We start from the raw sequence: 15,314 nt of genomic DNA on the forward strand, positions 1-15,314 counted from the left end.
CCAGGCATTGTGGCGGGCGCCTGTAGTCCCAGCAACTCGGGAGGCTGAGGCAAGAGAATCGCCTAAGCCCAGGAGTTGGAGGTTGCTGTGAGCTGTGATGCCGCAGCACTCTACTGAGGGTGATAGAGTGAGTCTCTGTCTCAAAAAAATAAATAAATAAAAAATATTAGGGGAGAAATCTGGAGGACCAGCGCTATCTGGGAGTTCACATGACACCAGGGGGTAGCTAATTGCTATAACCACAACTATAGCTAAATCTTCCCTTGTGTTCCTATTAGCCCCAGTGTCATCTTCTCTAGCTGAGTGGGGGAGAAGGGTAGAGGCAAAGCCATGCAAGACTAACCAGAGACCCACTGAATCCAGATGACATCGTATCTCCCAAACAGAGGTGTGAATTCCTGTAGGCTGTAGCAGTGGTAGCTCTCTACCTTGTCTCCTGTGACCTGAAGGTAGTTCTGGGCTTCAAGGAGGAAAGATTCCATCATGTCCACAAGTTCCACGCTGTTGAAAATTGGCAACAAGACATGCTTGCTCACCCTTCCTATCCCAGAGCCACAGTCTAAGGCGCAGTCCGTTCCAGCTCTCCCGGAATCCTGCAGAAAGGTACCTTTCTGTCAAGTACAGAGACCCACTCAGAGTCTTGGGCATGCCACTTATCTCTTTAAGGAAACTTTATTTAGGTCAATTGTATACATATGTACCGTTTTAATAATAAAATGTACCATTTTTAGTGTACCATTCAATGAGTTTGGACAGCCATGTGCCCAACGCCACAATCAAGATATACATGTAGAACATTCAATTACCTTTTCCCAAAATATATCCATATATTTCTAGTTATGCTTTATTTTATCCAAATATAGGTATTTAAAGAATTGTACACTGAGATCTAAAAAAAAAAATCTTAAGTTTAAGTGCTTAGTAATTTTCCTCCCAAAATGAGCCATTGATAGCCCTATGAAGGTAGGACTTGGATGACTATAAATTTGAGCCAAATCCACAGCTAAATGGATCTCTAGTGTAGGTTATTACTCTATGAAAGAGAGAGAAAGGATGGAGGGAGGCAGAAGAGGAGGGAGGGAGGAAAGGAAGGAGGCAGGAGGGAAGAAGGGAAGAAGGGAGGAAGGAAGGAAGGGAGAGCGGGAAGGAGAAAAAGGAAAACCAAGCAGTGAGAGCCTTTTTGAATTTTAAAATACTTCAAAAATTCATTCAATAGGTAACATTTCAGTTTGTATTGGGAAAAGCAAAGTTTTATTTTTCTAAACTGATTTTGAGGGCTCTGAGTTATCTATTCCTCACCATTTACCGTGTGAATGGTAAATTTGGGGACCCAAACTAAAGAACACTAATTGTTCATTCTCAGGCAAAGATTTTATTTCAAATCCAACCCTGATGGCACCCAACATGTTCACGTGGATAAAGAGTAGTTTTGGCAAAGTTGCTTCATCTCCTTTAATGCTAAAAGTTGTTTTCTGGCATTTTATACCACAAATTACATGATTTACTGGGCATGAAACTCTGAGATCTGCTTTTTAAGTAAGTCTGTGCATTAAATGAATTGGAGGTGAGGGGATGATGGGGAGGTGGTGAGTGGGGGTAGGGAGAAATCAGCCAATACAAACTTGCTCAAACTTGCGTCTATAAAATTTTAAAAGTTTCTGATTTGTGAAGATTCAGCTGGTCTAAATTATTTGGTCATAATTGGGATGGCTGCCATAGATTTTGTGCTAGAAATTATAGTAACAAGATACTTGAAGTTGCCAATCAAGATCTTAAGGAAAAAGCCTACTATTGATTTCTCAGGAACTAAGGATAAAAAAAAACACTTGGCTATGGATCAAAGGTGAAGTATGAGCAGAGGAAAACATCAAAAAGCGACTTTCCAGTCCACCCCAAAAGCCTTCCTTATGCTAGAAAAGTACAGAGAAGAACAAAACCTGAAGCAATTGTAGCTGCTTTCAAATGGAATAATAATAACCATAATTATTGAGTGGTTATATATAGCAAGCTCTTCACATCTATAATAATTACAACAATCAAAATGCTCCACAAGATAACGATTATCATTCCCATTTTTAGATAGAAAAAACTCAGATTTCTAATATTATACAGCTAATGGGTGAACTAGAATTAGAACAGAAATTGTCTGAATCCAAAGCCATTTCTACATCAAGGATGTCACCTCAAGTGACAACTCGGGTTCTCTTCATAGTCTGTTCAGTGTAGTGCTGAAAAGAATTCTAAGGCTTCATTCAGACTCAGCAGGAACGAGATCTGTGATTGATTAGTGATGTCTGCCTTATGTATGGGACAGGAAATTGGTAGTACATTGCCATGTGTTTGCCATTTCTACTTACACTATGCTACCTCCCACATTCAAATATTATAATTTAAACTAAACTAATTCAGAAAAACATGCTTATACTAAAGGTTTATGTCATGAATGCTATAAAAGAAGCACCTTCTAAATAAATTTATAACGTTAACAAGGCAGGACAAAGCATAGAGAAGTTATTTTAAACTATTGAAAATGACATTATTAAAAATGTGCATGCTCATTCATATGGGGTTGTTTATATATTGGTTTCATGTTAGTATTGAGTACATTGGATTTTTTTTTTTCCATTCTTGACATACTTTACTAACAATGTATTTTGGCTCCATCCAGATAAACATAAAAGATGTAAAATGTGAAGGACTCAACTACAACTTGAACTTTACCTCAGAATTGAAAACAATGTAACCTAAACATTTGTACCCTTGTATTAATTTGAAATTAAAAAAAATTTTTTTTAATTTAGTAAATGACAAAAATACATTGTCATTAAATTTTCTAAGCTTTCTCCCTGATTTATGTAAATCTGAATGAATTAGTAGATAAACAAACATTTCAAATTTGATGGAAATGAATAAAAACTGAGTTAAAAATTTTACTTTAAAAATGGCTCAATAAGAGATTCTCATTACAAATTTTTGTTATTACTTGGCCCTAAAACAGTATTTTTCAACCGTTTTTATCTCATGGCACACTTGAACTTACAGTTAAACTTCCACAGCACACTTAAATTATGTTGATCAAAAAAAGAGTGAAAAAAAAAGAATATACTTACTGTAATTTGAACTTCTTTTGAAAATAATTTAATTAACAATGTTGAAAAATTTTCTCAGCACACCTAAGATCCTCTCACAGCACACCAATGTGCTGTGACACAGTGTTTGAAAATCACTTCCCTAAAACAAGAGTCTCTAAAAGCCTCTGTGGGTCATTTTACTCTCACTGGTGTAGCAAGTTGCTTTAGAAGTAGAAACACAAACAATAGAGCAAAGAGACCTCAGAGATCTATGCCAGTGGATTGCAAAAGGGTTATAACAGCTGACATCTTTTTTCTCAATGAATAGATAAACACGTAGGGTCACTGGTTAAAGTGAGGCAGGGTCTCACCCACTCAACCTTCCCTTCATTCTCCAAGGAAGAGCGTAAGAAGGTTAACAAAATCCTAGAGTTTTCAAATTACTGATGTCTACTTCTGCTTTTTCAGACAAAGAAACTGAGGGTCAGAGAGGTGAACTGTTTGAAATAGAACTTCCTTGAAAATGCTGATCCTCTAATTCATATTTTTCACCAATTTAGATGTGTGATATTTAGCTATAGTTATTTTTAAAGCTATTGTTATTTACAAATACAAAAATGGTCCCTTTTACTCAAATGCTATGTCCTTACAGCTGCTCCCAAATAGTATCTAGTTCTATTTATTCCATTTCATTCTACATTGTTGGCACCACCTCCCGTATCTTAGCCCAAAGATTCTTTCTATCTCCCATTCACACGCAGCTCCCCTGAGATGGGATATTTAAAAACTGATCTCAGGGACATCTCTCGCCTTTTGGACACCATGGCTGCCCGACACTGTGAAATTTGATCTCCTATATATGAATATGAATTCCATGACTATGGAATATGAATATGGAATACAATGGGTGATTTCAGAACCAGACTTTTGTTATTTTCACTTTCATTTATTATGCTATCTTATTTATATATTCATACATAACAGCAAAATACAATTAAGAATCTCATTTTAGTTTTAATTCTGCCTATATATTTGGTTTAGAAGAACATCAAATTCATCCACAACAGTTAAAACCTAAAACGAAAGCACTTCATGCTATTGCATAAAAACCATGAAATAAAATGTTAGACCCAGATTTTTCTAGCTATCCAATCCCTGAGAAATGTCAAAAAAAAAATGCCATCAAATACTGATTACTTGAAAAAAAATACTGATTACTTTTTATTAATTACTATTCCCCCCATTAGAAAGCTAAAACTGAGGGAAGTTCTCAGTAATGCCATTAACATCATCTTCATATCACATTTGCAACTAGTTTAAACACCGTTTCCCATTGTCCCATGCCACTAAGTGTTGAAAGGAAAGCAAAACTTAAATCAAACAATCTGCCTTTTCTCAGTTGACATAAGAATAAATCACATCAGATACTCGTATTTCCTAACTCCTTGTATCTTGACCTGAGTACTAATTTTGTAGATTATAGTATTAAGGTCAAAGTATCAAAATATCATCCTCTTAAAAGTTTCATGTTTGTGCTTAGTTAGAGGTCATGGTTTTACAATGAGCCTTGTCTACTAAGAAGGACTCCTCATATTTGTTTGAAAGGAGCAGGCTGCCTCTTTTCCAACATAAATATGCAAGTACAAGGCTGTTTCCTTTCCCAGGTCCGTGGGCGTGCTTAGGGGCTCTGTCTGACCAGCATCCCTGTGGTCAGCTTGGCATTCCACACGGAGTGACAAGACAGCTGGATTACTAACTAAGCTTCTGAAATGCGTCGGGATCAAAGTCAGCCTCAACACCAGGCAAGCAGAAGGGATTGCTTTGGGCTGGACTGGAGGAGGGATGAGGTCTCTGGTCCTCCAAAAAGGAAAAAAAAAAAAGCAGAGATTTTTTTCAGCTTCATCAGACAAATGGAAAAAATATGTGGTGGTTAAGGGCAGGGAGTTTGGTGTCAGACAGACCTGTCTGGGCTTAACTCCCAGCTCTGACTCTTACCAGCTGTGTAACCTTGACAACTTATTTAACCTCTCCAAGCCTCAGTTTCCACAACTGTAAAAACAGAGCTAATAATAGCATCTACCACCAAGAATTGTTAGGAAGAGGCACTGAGACCATGTTTCTTTGCAGAGTAACTGACCATCTCAGAATAAGCACTCAGTGAAATCAGTCAGCAATACTGATTTTAAAATACCTTGGGTTAACTTGACCTGTAAACACAGATGCCATTATCCCTAGACTTCCTAATTCTTTATGGCTGCTGCTGATGTCCAGACACATTAGCCCTAGTAGATATCCCATCCTGATCACATTTTCTCTACTTCTGGGTTCTGGGCTAAGGCATCAGGTGCTCTCGGGAAGTTGGATGTGAAGTGAACCACACCTCAACACTAGAACTAAATGAACTGTGGTATATGGACATCATGGAATACAATTCAGACATAAAGAAAGATGGAGACTTCACATCTTTTCCATTTACTTGGAAGGATTTGGGAAGCATGTTCCTCAGTACCACAGAATGGAAAACCACGCATCCAATGTACTCACTATTAATATGAAATTAATTGATGAGCAACTACATGTCCACACAAGAGGCAAACATATTTCAATTCAAGAAGTGGGGATGTGGTTAGCTCTCACTTAATGGGTACAATGTAGGAGTAAATGGCATGCCTCCTGGTGAGGTCTCAACTGCAACTTGGATTTTACCTAACAAACACAAACAATGTAACCTAGTTGTATGTTCCTTATATTAATCTGAAATTTTAAAAACACACACACACTAGGAATATTCATCATATTATGCTGCCAAATAGGTTGACAGACTAATCTCACAATTTAATATTGATAAAGTATCCTTTATCAGCATAAAATGGTCTCCAAGTTTCATACAAATTACTTTATATTGAATTGGAACAAATTTGTTTCTGTTTTCAGTAGAACTAACAGCAGCCAATAAAGCCGCAGGGTTAAATCTAGTCCAACAACTAAATGAAGTTCTTTCAAATATAATGAACATATTATATGAAAGCCCGTTAGTAGTAGTTGCAATAAATTAGATTTTGGGGGTACTCATTTTGCATACTAAAACAGATACTTGACATCTTTGATCTCTTTGATCATATTCTCCTGTGAGGTAGTGTCTAGTGTCATCCCCTCATCACAGGTAAGAAAACTGAGGACTATGAAACTAATTTATGGCTTTCACATGAAAGCTATAACCCAAGAATAGGGGGAAGAGGGAGAGGGAGGGGAGGGAGGAGGAGGTGGGCAGAGGGAGGGTGATTGGTGGGATTGCACCTGCGGTGTATCTTACAAGGGTATATGTGAAACTTAGTAAATGTAGAATGTAAATGTCTTAACACACTAACTAAGAAAATGCCAGGAAGGCTATGTTAACCAGTGTGATGAAAATGTGTCAAACAGTCTATAAAACCAGTGTATGGTATCCCATGATTGCATTAATGTACACAGCTATGATTTAATAAAAAAAAAATTAAAAAGAAAACTGAGGATTAGTGACTTTAAGTAACAAGCCCAAAGATGTTTATCCATTAAGCAAAAGAACTATGATGAATTTTGAGCCCAAGATTTTGGCCCCTATACTATACTCTCTATTTCCACATCACACAAAATTAAAGAAGAGTGGGTTCACCCAACACCAGGATTGCAAAGTGATAACATTCTTTCAAGACAAAATCTAGACCATGTATATGGTAATACAAAGGGATTCTAAGGTAATTATTTTTTAACTGAACATAGGCATGCATTTCCTTACTACATCTAATTTTTATTACAGGGCACCAATAAGTCAATCCAAGATCCCAAAGGGCATGATCTCTCATCAGTCTTCTGAGTATCAACCGTTTATTTATGAGACTCAAAAAGAAATGTCTCCTCAGTTCACAAATTGCAATATCAGCACCACTAGTTCACCTTTCCCTGAAGCATGTAAGATTAGCTGGTGTGAGGAGGGTAAAATGCCAAATGGGATAAACCAGTGGTTTGATGTGGTCCATCCTTTCTAAACATCTTAAAATAGGTTCTCAGGCTGAACTCTTGGTTGAGCCGTATAATTTTAACCTGACAAGTGACAACACAGAGGCATGTGAGCTTAGTGTCTGCAAGGACTTTGCCTTCTCATCAAGCTACAGTTGTGTTACTCACCCCAACAAATTTCCTAAGAAATTCCCGAGAGGCTTGAATATCTGGGCTAGACAGTTCAATGAAATTTCCCATCATACCCTCTTCTATGGCCGGTGCTTCCTGGTAGAAAAGCTTAGCTCTGGCATAAAACTGCATCTCACCATTGATCATTTGACTTGTTAAAGCATACAATTTCACTGCAAATGAAATATTGTTAATAGCTATTAATATTTATATGATACAACAAGCCCAAACTTATGCATTGCATTTGCTCTTAAAAGCCCACGAATATTTGTGCTGTGGAAGAAAGAGCACCAGTTTGAAGTAAAAAGATTGGGGTTTGAGTCCTGACTCAGTGATTTACTTGTTATGTAACACCGAACCTCAGGATTGTCCTCTACAAATCCCAATAATGGAATTTTCAAGCTTTAACAACTCTGCAGTTTAATGAGCCTATAGCTTATGACTGTAAAAGTTTACCATGTTAGCTACAAGAGAACAAAGAATGTCATCAGTGTCATAGTGAGTTTTATCTCTAAGCTCCAAATCTTTTATAAGAATTTTGTCATTAATCCTTACTTCCAATCACAAGGTACAAGTAGCTAATTTTTTCTCTTTTTTGAACAACTCATATCCAAATATGTCTGTATACCAGCATAACATTTACTTGAGCTCTATATTCTGAAAATAAAATAAAATAGATAAAACATTTATTGAGCAGCTAATCTAAACAGGTACTATGCTAGGCACATTCACATATATATTGTCATTTCATTATGTTACAAAATATATGAGATATTATTTTAAGACACTTATTTTTAAAAAACGTATGTTCCAACTTCTGGTAAATAAATAAGAGTTCATGTAAGTGTGTTTTGTAAACCAAAATTCAATCATGCAGATACAAAATATTTTCATTACAGGACATTCAGGAGGAAGTGATAGAGAGTAAAGAGAGGAACTCTGGTTCAAGATTATAGGCTGAGTACAGGCATTTGTCTCCCCTCCATCCCAATACTCCCTAAGAATTGTCTTAACAGACTAAACCCATAACAGGGAAGAAAATGAGAAGGTATCACTGATGGATTCATAATTCCAATAAATTTCTGAAAGATAAAAATTAGATAGAATAAAATGTAAACAGTTTGCAAACTAGAGTAGTTGCAATAAGAAATTACATTCCAGAATTACAGTCAAAAGGGGACGACTGTAAGAATGAGAATGTAAGTCAAAAAAATAAAAGTATTAATCAAAACTCTTGTCTAGAGAATAGCCAGGTGAGAGGAAAAGTACACCCTCTTGAAAATAATGGGCAAACAGCTGTAATCCTGGGGAGGATATATCCATCCTTTAAAAAAAAAAAAAAAAAGAATAAATAAGAAACTTCCTAGGGAGATCTAGAACAGTTAGCATTAAAATTCTAGAAACCTACAGAAGACTCCAAGCTCTCTGCTCAAACTCATGCGTGTCTGATAAGGTCTACCTGCACACATGGAGCTTCTTATCATCCTTTCTATCTAAGAGACAAATACATGACAGAGAAAACCTTATTCACTACCTAGAATAATTTACCTTGTCTTTTAATCCTAAATGTGGATAAACAATGATCTTCAAGTATATAATAGTAAAGTAGCAGCCTGGAAAAAAAGATTGAGATAAAAAAATCAGAACTGTCCTCAAATGAAATAGAAATAATTCGAGAAATGGATAAGAATTTAAACTAAAGCGTGGGGAGGGAGGGGGGAGGTGGGTAGAGGGAGGGGGATTGAAAGGATCACACATGTGATGCATCTTACAAAGGTACATGTGAGCCTTGGCAAATGTGGAATGTAAATGTCTTCACAAAGTAACTAGGAAAATGCCAGCAGGGCTATGTCAACTAATGAGATGAAAATGTGTCAAATATTCTATGAAAAAAGTGTATGGTGCCCCATGATCATATTGATGTACGCAGCTATGATTTAATAAAAAAAATAAAATAAAATAAAAGAATTTAAACTGAACCAAAACAAAGAAACTCATATATCCTTGAAGAGATATGAGAAATCATTCATTCATAAATTAAAGATAAGATTCCAAGAAAATTACAATTTAAACAATAACAAAAAATTCTAAGAAATAAAGGTTTGATAAACAAAAACTTTATAAAATATGAAATTAGATTAATTTCCAGGACATAAAACAAAAAGACTGATATGGAAAACAGAAGTAAGAAAATTAGACCTACAAAAGCAATTCAGGAGGCCAAACAGTAAGCTAGTTGGGATTCTAGAAAATTGATAAAATGGAGGGAAGAAGATAATTAAAGAAATAACAGAAGAAAATTTCTTTTTTTTTTTTTTTTATTGTTGGGGATTCGTTGAGGGTACAATAAGCCAGGGTACACTGATTGCAATTGTTAGGTAAAGTCCCTCTTGCAATCATGTCTTGCCCCCATAAAGTGTAACACAAACCAAGGCCCCACCCCCCTCCCTCCTTCTCTCTTTCTGTTCCCCCACCATAACCACAATTGTCATTAATTGTCCTCATATCAAAATTGAGTACATAGGATTCATGCTTCTCCATTCTTGTGATGCTTTACTAAGAATAATGTCTTCCACGTCCATCCAGGTTAATACGAAGGATGTAAAGTCTCCATTTTTTTTAATGGCTGAATAGTATTCGATGGTATACATATACCACAGCTTGTTAATCCATTCCTGGGTTGGTGGGCATTTAGGCTGTTTCCACATTTTGGCGATTGTAAATTGAGCTGCAATAAACAGTCTAGTACAAGTGTCCTTCTGATAAAAGGATTTCTTTCCTTCTGGGTAGATGCCCAGTAATGGGATTGCAGGATCAGATGGGAGGTCTAGCTTGAGTGCTTTGAGGTTTCTCCATACTTCCTTCCAGAAAGGTTGTACAAGTTTGCAGTCCCACCAGCAGTGTAAAAGCGTTCCCTTCTCTCCACATCCACGCCAGCATCTGCAGTTTTGAGATTTTATGATGTGGGCCATTCTCACGGGAGTTAGATGATATCTCAGGGTTGTTTTGATTTGCATTTCTCTAATATATAGAGATGATGAACATTTTTTCATGTGTTTGTTAGCCATTCATCTGTCGTCTTTAGAGAAAGTTCTATTCATGTCTCTTACCCATTGATATAAGGGATTGTTGGCTTTTTTCATGTGGATTAATTTGAGTTCTCTATAGATCCTAGTTATCAAGCTTTTGTCTGATTGAAAATATGTAAATATCCTTTCCCATTCTGTAGGTTGTCTCTTTGCTTTGGTTATTGTCTCCTTAGCTGCACAGAAGCTTTTCAGTTTAATGAAGTCCCATTTCTTTATTTTGTTGTTGTTGCAATAGCCATGGCAGTCTACTTCATGAAGTCTTTCCCCAGGTCAATATCTTCCAGTGTTTTTCCTATGCTTTCTTGGAGGATTTTTATTGTTTCATGCCTTAAATTTAAGTCCTTTATCCATCTTGAATCAATTTTTGTGGGTGGGGAAAGGTGTGGGTCCAGTTTCAGTCTTTTACATGTAGACATCCAGTTCTCCCAACACCATTTATTGAATAGGGAGTCTTTCCCCCAAGGTATGTTCTTGTTTGGTTTATCGAAGATTAGGTGGTTGTAAGATGTTAGTTTCATTTCTTGGTTTTTGATTCGATTCCAAGTGTCTATGTCTCTGTTTTTGTGCCAGTACCATGCTGTCTTGAGCACTATGGCTTTGTAGTACACACTAAAATCTGGTATGCTGATGCCCCCAGCTTTATCTTTATTACTAAGAACTGCCTTAGCTATACGGGGTTTTTTCTGGTTCCATACAAAACGCAGAATCATTTTTTCCAAATCTTGAAAGTACGATGTTGGTATTTTGATAGGAATGGCATTGAATAGGTAGATTGCTTTGGGAAGTACAGACATTTTAACAATGTTGATTCTTCCCATCCATGAGCATGGTATGTTCTTCCATTTGTTAATATCCTCTGCTATTTCCTTTCTGAGGATTTCATAGTTTTCTTTACAGAGGTCCTTCACCTCCTTCGTTAGGTATACTCCTAGGTATTTCATTTTCTTTGAGACTATGGTGAAGGGAGTTGTGTCCTTAATTAGCTTCTCATCTTGACTGTTATTGGTGTACACAAAGGCTACTGACTTGTGGACATTGATTTTATATCCTGAAACATTACTGTATTTTTTGATGACTTCTAGGAGTCTTGTGGTTGAGTCTTTGGGGTTCTGTAAGTATAAGATCATGTCGTCAGCAAAGAGGGAGAGTTTGACCTCCTCTGCTCCCATTTGGATTCCCTTTATTTCCTTGTCTTGCCTAATTGTATTGGCTAGAACTTCCAGCACTACGTTGAATAGTAAAGGTGACAGAGGACAACCTTGTCTGGTTCCAGTTCTAAGAGGAAAAGCTTTCAGTTTTACTCCATTCAGTAAAATATTGGCTGTGGGTTTGTCATAGATAGCTTCAATCAGTTTTAGAAATGTGCCACCTATGCCTATACTCTTCACTGCTCTAATTAGAAAAGGATGCTGGTTTTTATCAAATGCTTTTTCTGCACCTATTGAGAGGATCATGTGATCTTTATTTTTGCCTCTGTTAATATGGTGGATACCGTTTATAGACTTGCGTATGTTAAACCAGGCTTACATCCCTGGGATGAAGCCTACTTGATCATGATGAATGACTTTTTTGATGATAAGCTGTAATCTATTGGCTAGGATTTTGTTGAGAATTTTTGCGTCTATGTTCATGAGTGAGATTGGTCTGAAATTCTCCTTTTAGTTTGGGTCTTTTCCTGGTTTTGGTATCAGGGTGATGTTTGCTTCATAGAATGTGTTGGGGAAGATTGCTTCTTCCTCAGTTTTTTGGAATAATTTCTGCAGTACAGGAATAAGCTCTTCCTTGAAGGTTTGATAGAATTCTGGAGTGAAGCCATCTGGACCAGGGCATTTTTTGGTTGGAAGATTTTTTATTGTTTCTTTGATCTCAGTGCTTGAAATTGGTCTGTTCAGGAGCTCTATTTCTTCCTGGCTGAGTCTGGGGAGAGGGTGTGATTCCAAATATTGATCCATTTCCTTCACATTGTCAAATTTCTGGGCATAGAGTTTCTGGTAGTATTCAGAGATGATCTCTTGTATCTCTGTGGGATCAGTTGCTATTTCCCCTTTATCATTTCTGATTGAGGTTACTAGAGATTTTACTTTTCTATTCCTCGTTAGTCTGGCCAATGGTTTATCTATTTTATTTATTTTTTTCAAAAAACCAACTCCTTGTTTCATTAATTTTCTGAATGATTCTTTTGTTTTCAATTTCATTGATCTCTGATTTGATTTTGGATATTTCTTTTCTTCTACTGAGTTTAGGCTTAGATTGTTCTTCTTTTTCCAATTCCATAAGATCTCTTGTGAGATTGTTGATGCGCTCTCTTTCTACATTCTTTTTCGAATGTAGGCATCTAAAGTGATGAATTTTCCTCTCAAAACTGCTTTTGCAGTATCCCACAGGTTTTGGTAGCTTGTGTCTTCATTGTTGTTATGCTCAAGGAAGTTAATGATTTCCTGTTTTATTTCTTCCTGCACCTATCTGTTATTCAACAGAAGATTGTTTAATTTCCATGCCTTTGGTTGGGGTCGAGCATTTTTGTTAGAGTTGAGTTCCACCTTTAGTTCCTCATGGTCTGAGAAGATACAAGGTAAAATTTCAATTCTTTTGATTCTGTTGATATTTGTTTTGTGTCCCAGGATATGATCAATTTTGGAGAATGTTCCATGGGGTGATGAGAAGAATGTATATTCTTTATCTTTGGGATGGAGTGTTCTATATGCGTCTATCAAGCACAGTTGTTCTAGGGTCTCATTGAAATCTCTTATATCCTTGTTTAATTTCTGTTTAGAGGATCTGTCCAGCTCTGTAAGAAGAGTGTTAAGATCTCCTGTTATTATGGTGTTATCAGATATCATATTGCTCAGACTGAGTAAGGTCTGTTTCAAGAATCTGGGAGCATTTAAATTGGGTGCATAGATATTTAGAATTGAAATCTCTTCTTGTTGTATTTTTCCCTTGACCAATATAAAGTGACCATCTTTGTCTTTTTTGACTTTAGTTGCTTTAAATCCACATGTACCTGAAAACAAGATTGGAACTCCTCTTTTCTTCTGAATTCCATTTGCCTGAAAAACTGTCTTCCAACCCTTGACTTGGAGCTTGAATTTGTCTTTTGAAGCCAGGTGTGTTTCTTGCAGACAGCAAATGGATGGCTTGTGTTTTTTAATCCAGTCAGCCAATCTATGTCTCTTCAGTGGGGAATTCAAGCCATTAACATTTATTGAGATAATTGATAAGTGTGGTAGTATTCTATTCGTCTCATTTTGTGAGAGTCCATTGCTTAGTTTTATCTTTTGCATCAGTGTGGAGGTTAGGTTCTGTCCTTTAATTTCTGAGTTCTTACTTTGCTGCTGATCCATTGTGGTGGTCAGTGTGCAGAACAGGTTGAAGTATTTCCTGTAGAGCTGGTCTTGTTGTGGCGAATTTCCTCAATGTTTGTATATCAGTAAATGATTTGGTTTCTCCATCAATTTTGAAGCTTAGCTTAGCAGGGAACAGAATTCTGGGCTGGAAATTGTTCTGTTTAAGTAGATTAAAGGTAGATGACCATTGTCTTCTTGCTTAGAAAGTGTCATTAGAGAAGTCTGCGGTCACTCTGATGGATTTGCCCCTGTAGGTCAACTGGCGCTTACTCCTGGCAGCTTGCAGAATCTTTTCTTTTGTCTTGACTTTGGACAGGTTCATCACAATGTGTCTTGGAGAAGCTCGGTTAGAGTTGAGGTGACCTGGGGTCCGATAGCCCTCTGAAAGCAGTGTGTCAGAATCTTTGGTGATGTTTGGGAAATTTTCTTTTATAATATTCTCTAGTACGGCTTCCATTCCTCTGGGGCATTCTTCTTCCCCTTCTGGAATTCCTATAACTCGTATGTTGGAACGCTTCATAAAGTCCCATAATTCTGACAGTGAACGTTCTGCTTTCTCTCTCTTCTTTTCTGCCTCTTTTACTATCTGAGTTATCTCAAAAACTTTGTCTTCTACCTCTGAAATTCTTTCTTCTGCATGGTCTAACCTGTTGATGATACTTTCCATTGCATCTTTAAGTTCCCTGATTGACTGTTTCATTTCCTTCAGCTCTGCTATATCCTGTTTATATTGTTCATATCGTTCATCTCTTATTTGATTCTGTTTTTGAATTTCCTTTTGGTTATTTTCCACTTTATTAGCAGTTTCCTTCATTGTTTCCATCATTTCTTTCAATGTTTTCTACCTGTGTATTCTAAATTCCCTTTCTGTCATTCCTAACATTTCTGTATAGGTGGAATCCTCTGCAGTAGCTACCTCATAGTCCCTTGGCGGGGTTGTTCGTGACTAGTTCTTCATGTTGCCTGGAGTTTTCTGCTGATTCTTCCTCATGAGTGATTTCTTTTATATGTTTCCTTGCCCTAATATTCCTTTCACTTCCTCTTGCTCTTTAAGTTCTCATGCCTGTGGACTAAGGATTACAGGACCAGAAGTGTGAGAAGGTTGAAGAGCAAAAAAGGGATGAAAGAAAGGAGGACCGAGTGATAAGAAAAAAAAAAGAAAAATAGAGAAAGGAGAGGGGGTGGGTAAAAGGAATATTGACGAAAAGAAGAGAGGCACAGAAAGAGGGAGACAGAGCAATATAGGTGTACAGTAGGGTACTTTGATTCAACCTTCAAAAAAAAACCACCTTCTGGGGGTGCCCAGTTGGGTGGTTCCCTTGAGGTCAGCAGCTCTTTGCTAACCTGATCAGACACAGTACCCCACCTCCACCAAGTAGAGAGGAAAGACAAAAATGCTATAAATCAAACCAAACCAAGCAAACAGAAAACTTTACGGGATAAAATTGCCTGGAAAAACCAAATAATAGTGGTAGAAACACTAACAAAAATGAAGTTCTAATTATTGAAATTGGCAGCAATGGGAAATTATAATTTAACTAGAAAAATTGAGAAAGAAAAAGGATCTGTATGGAAAAGGTTGAACTTAAAAAACAAAACAACAATCAACAACATCAAAATAAACAAAAAAAACAACCAAA

The 15,314-nt window shown here is 36.8% G+C and overlaps 1 protein-coding gene across 1 annotated transcript in view; it reads right to left on the reverse strand.

Moving 5' to 3' along the window:
- Positions 1–15,314, reverse strand: part of NTMT2 (N-terminal Xaa-Pro-Lys N-methyltransferase 2) — an 84,020-nt gene that overhangs the window by 24,170 nt on the left and 44,536 nt on the right. Inside the window, 2 exon segments of the mRNA XM_053606085.1 lie at positions 344–593; positions 7,236–7,411. Coding sequence (XP_053462060.1) covers positions 344–593; positions 7,236–7,411 — 426 coding nt within the window.

This window comes from Nycticebus coucang, chromosome 10 (genome assembly GCF_027406575.1).
Source record: "Nycticebus coucang isolate mNycCou1 chromosome 10, mNycCou1.pri, whole genome shotgun sequence".
NCBI lineage: Eukaryota > Metazoa > Chordata > Mammalia > Primates > Lorisidae > Nycticebus > Nycticebus coucang.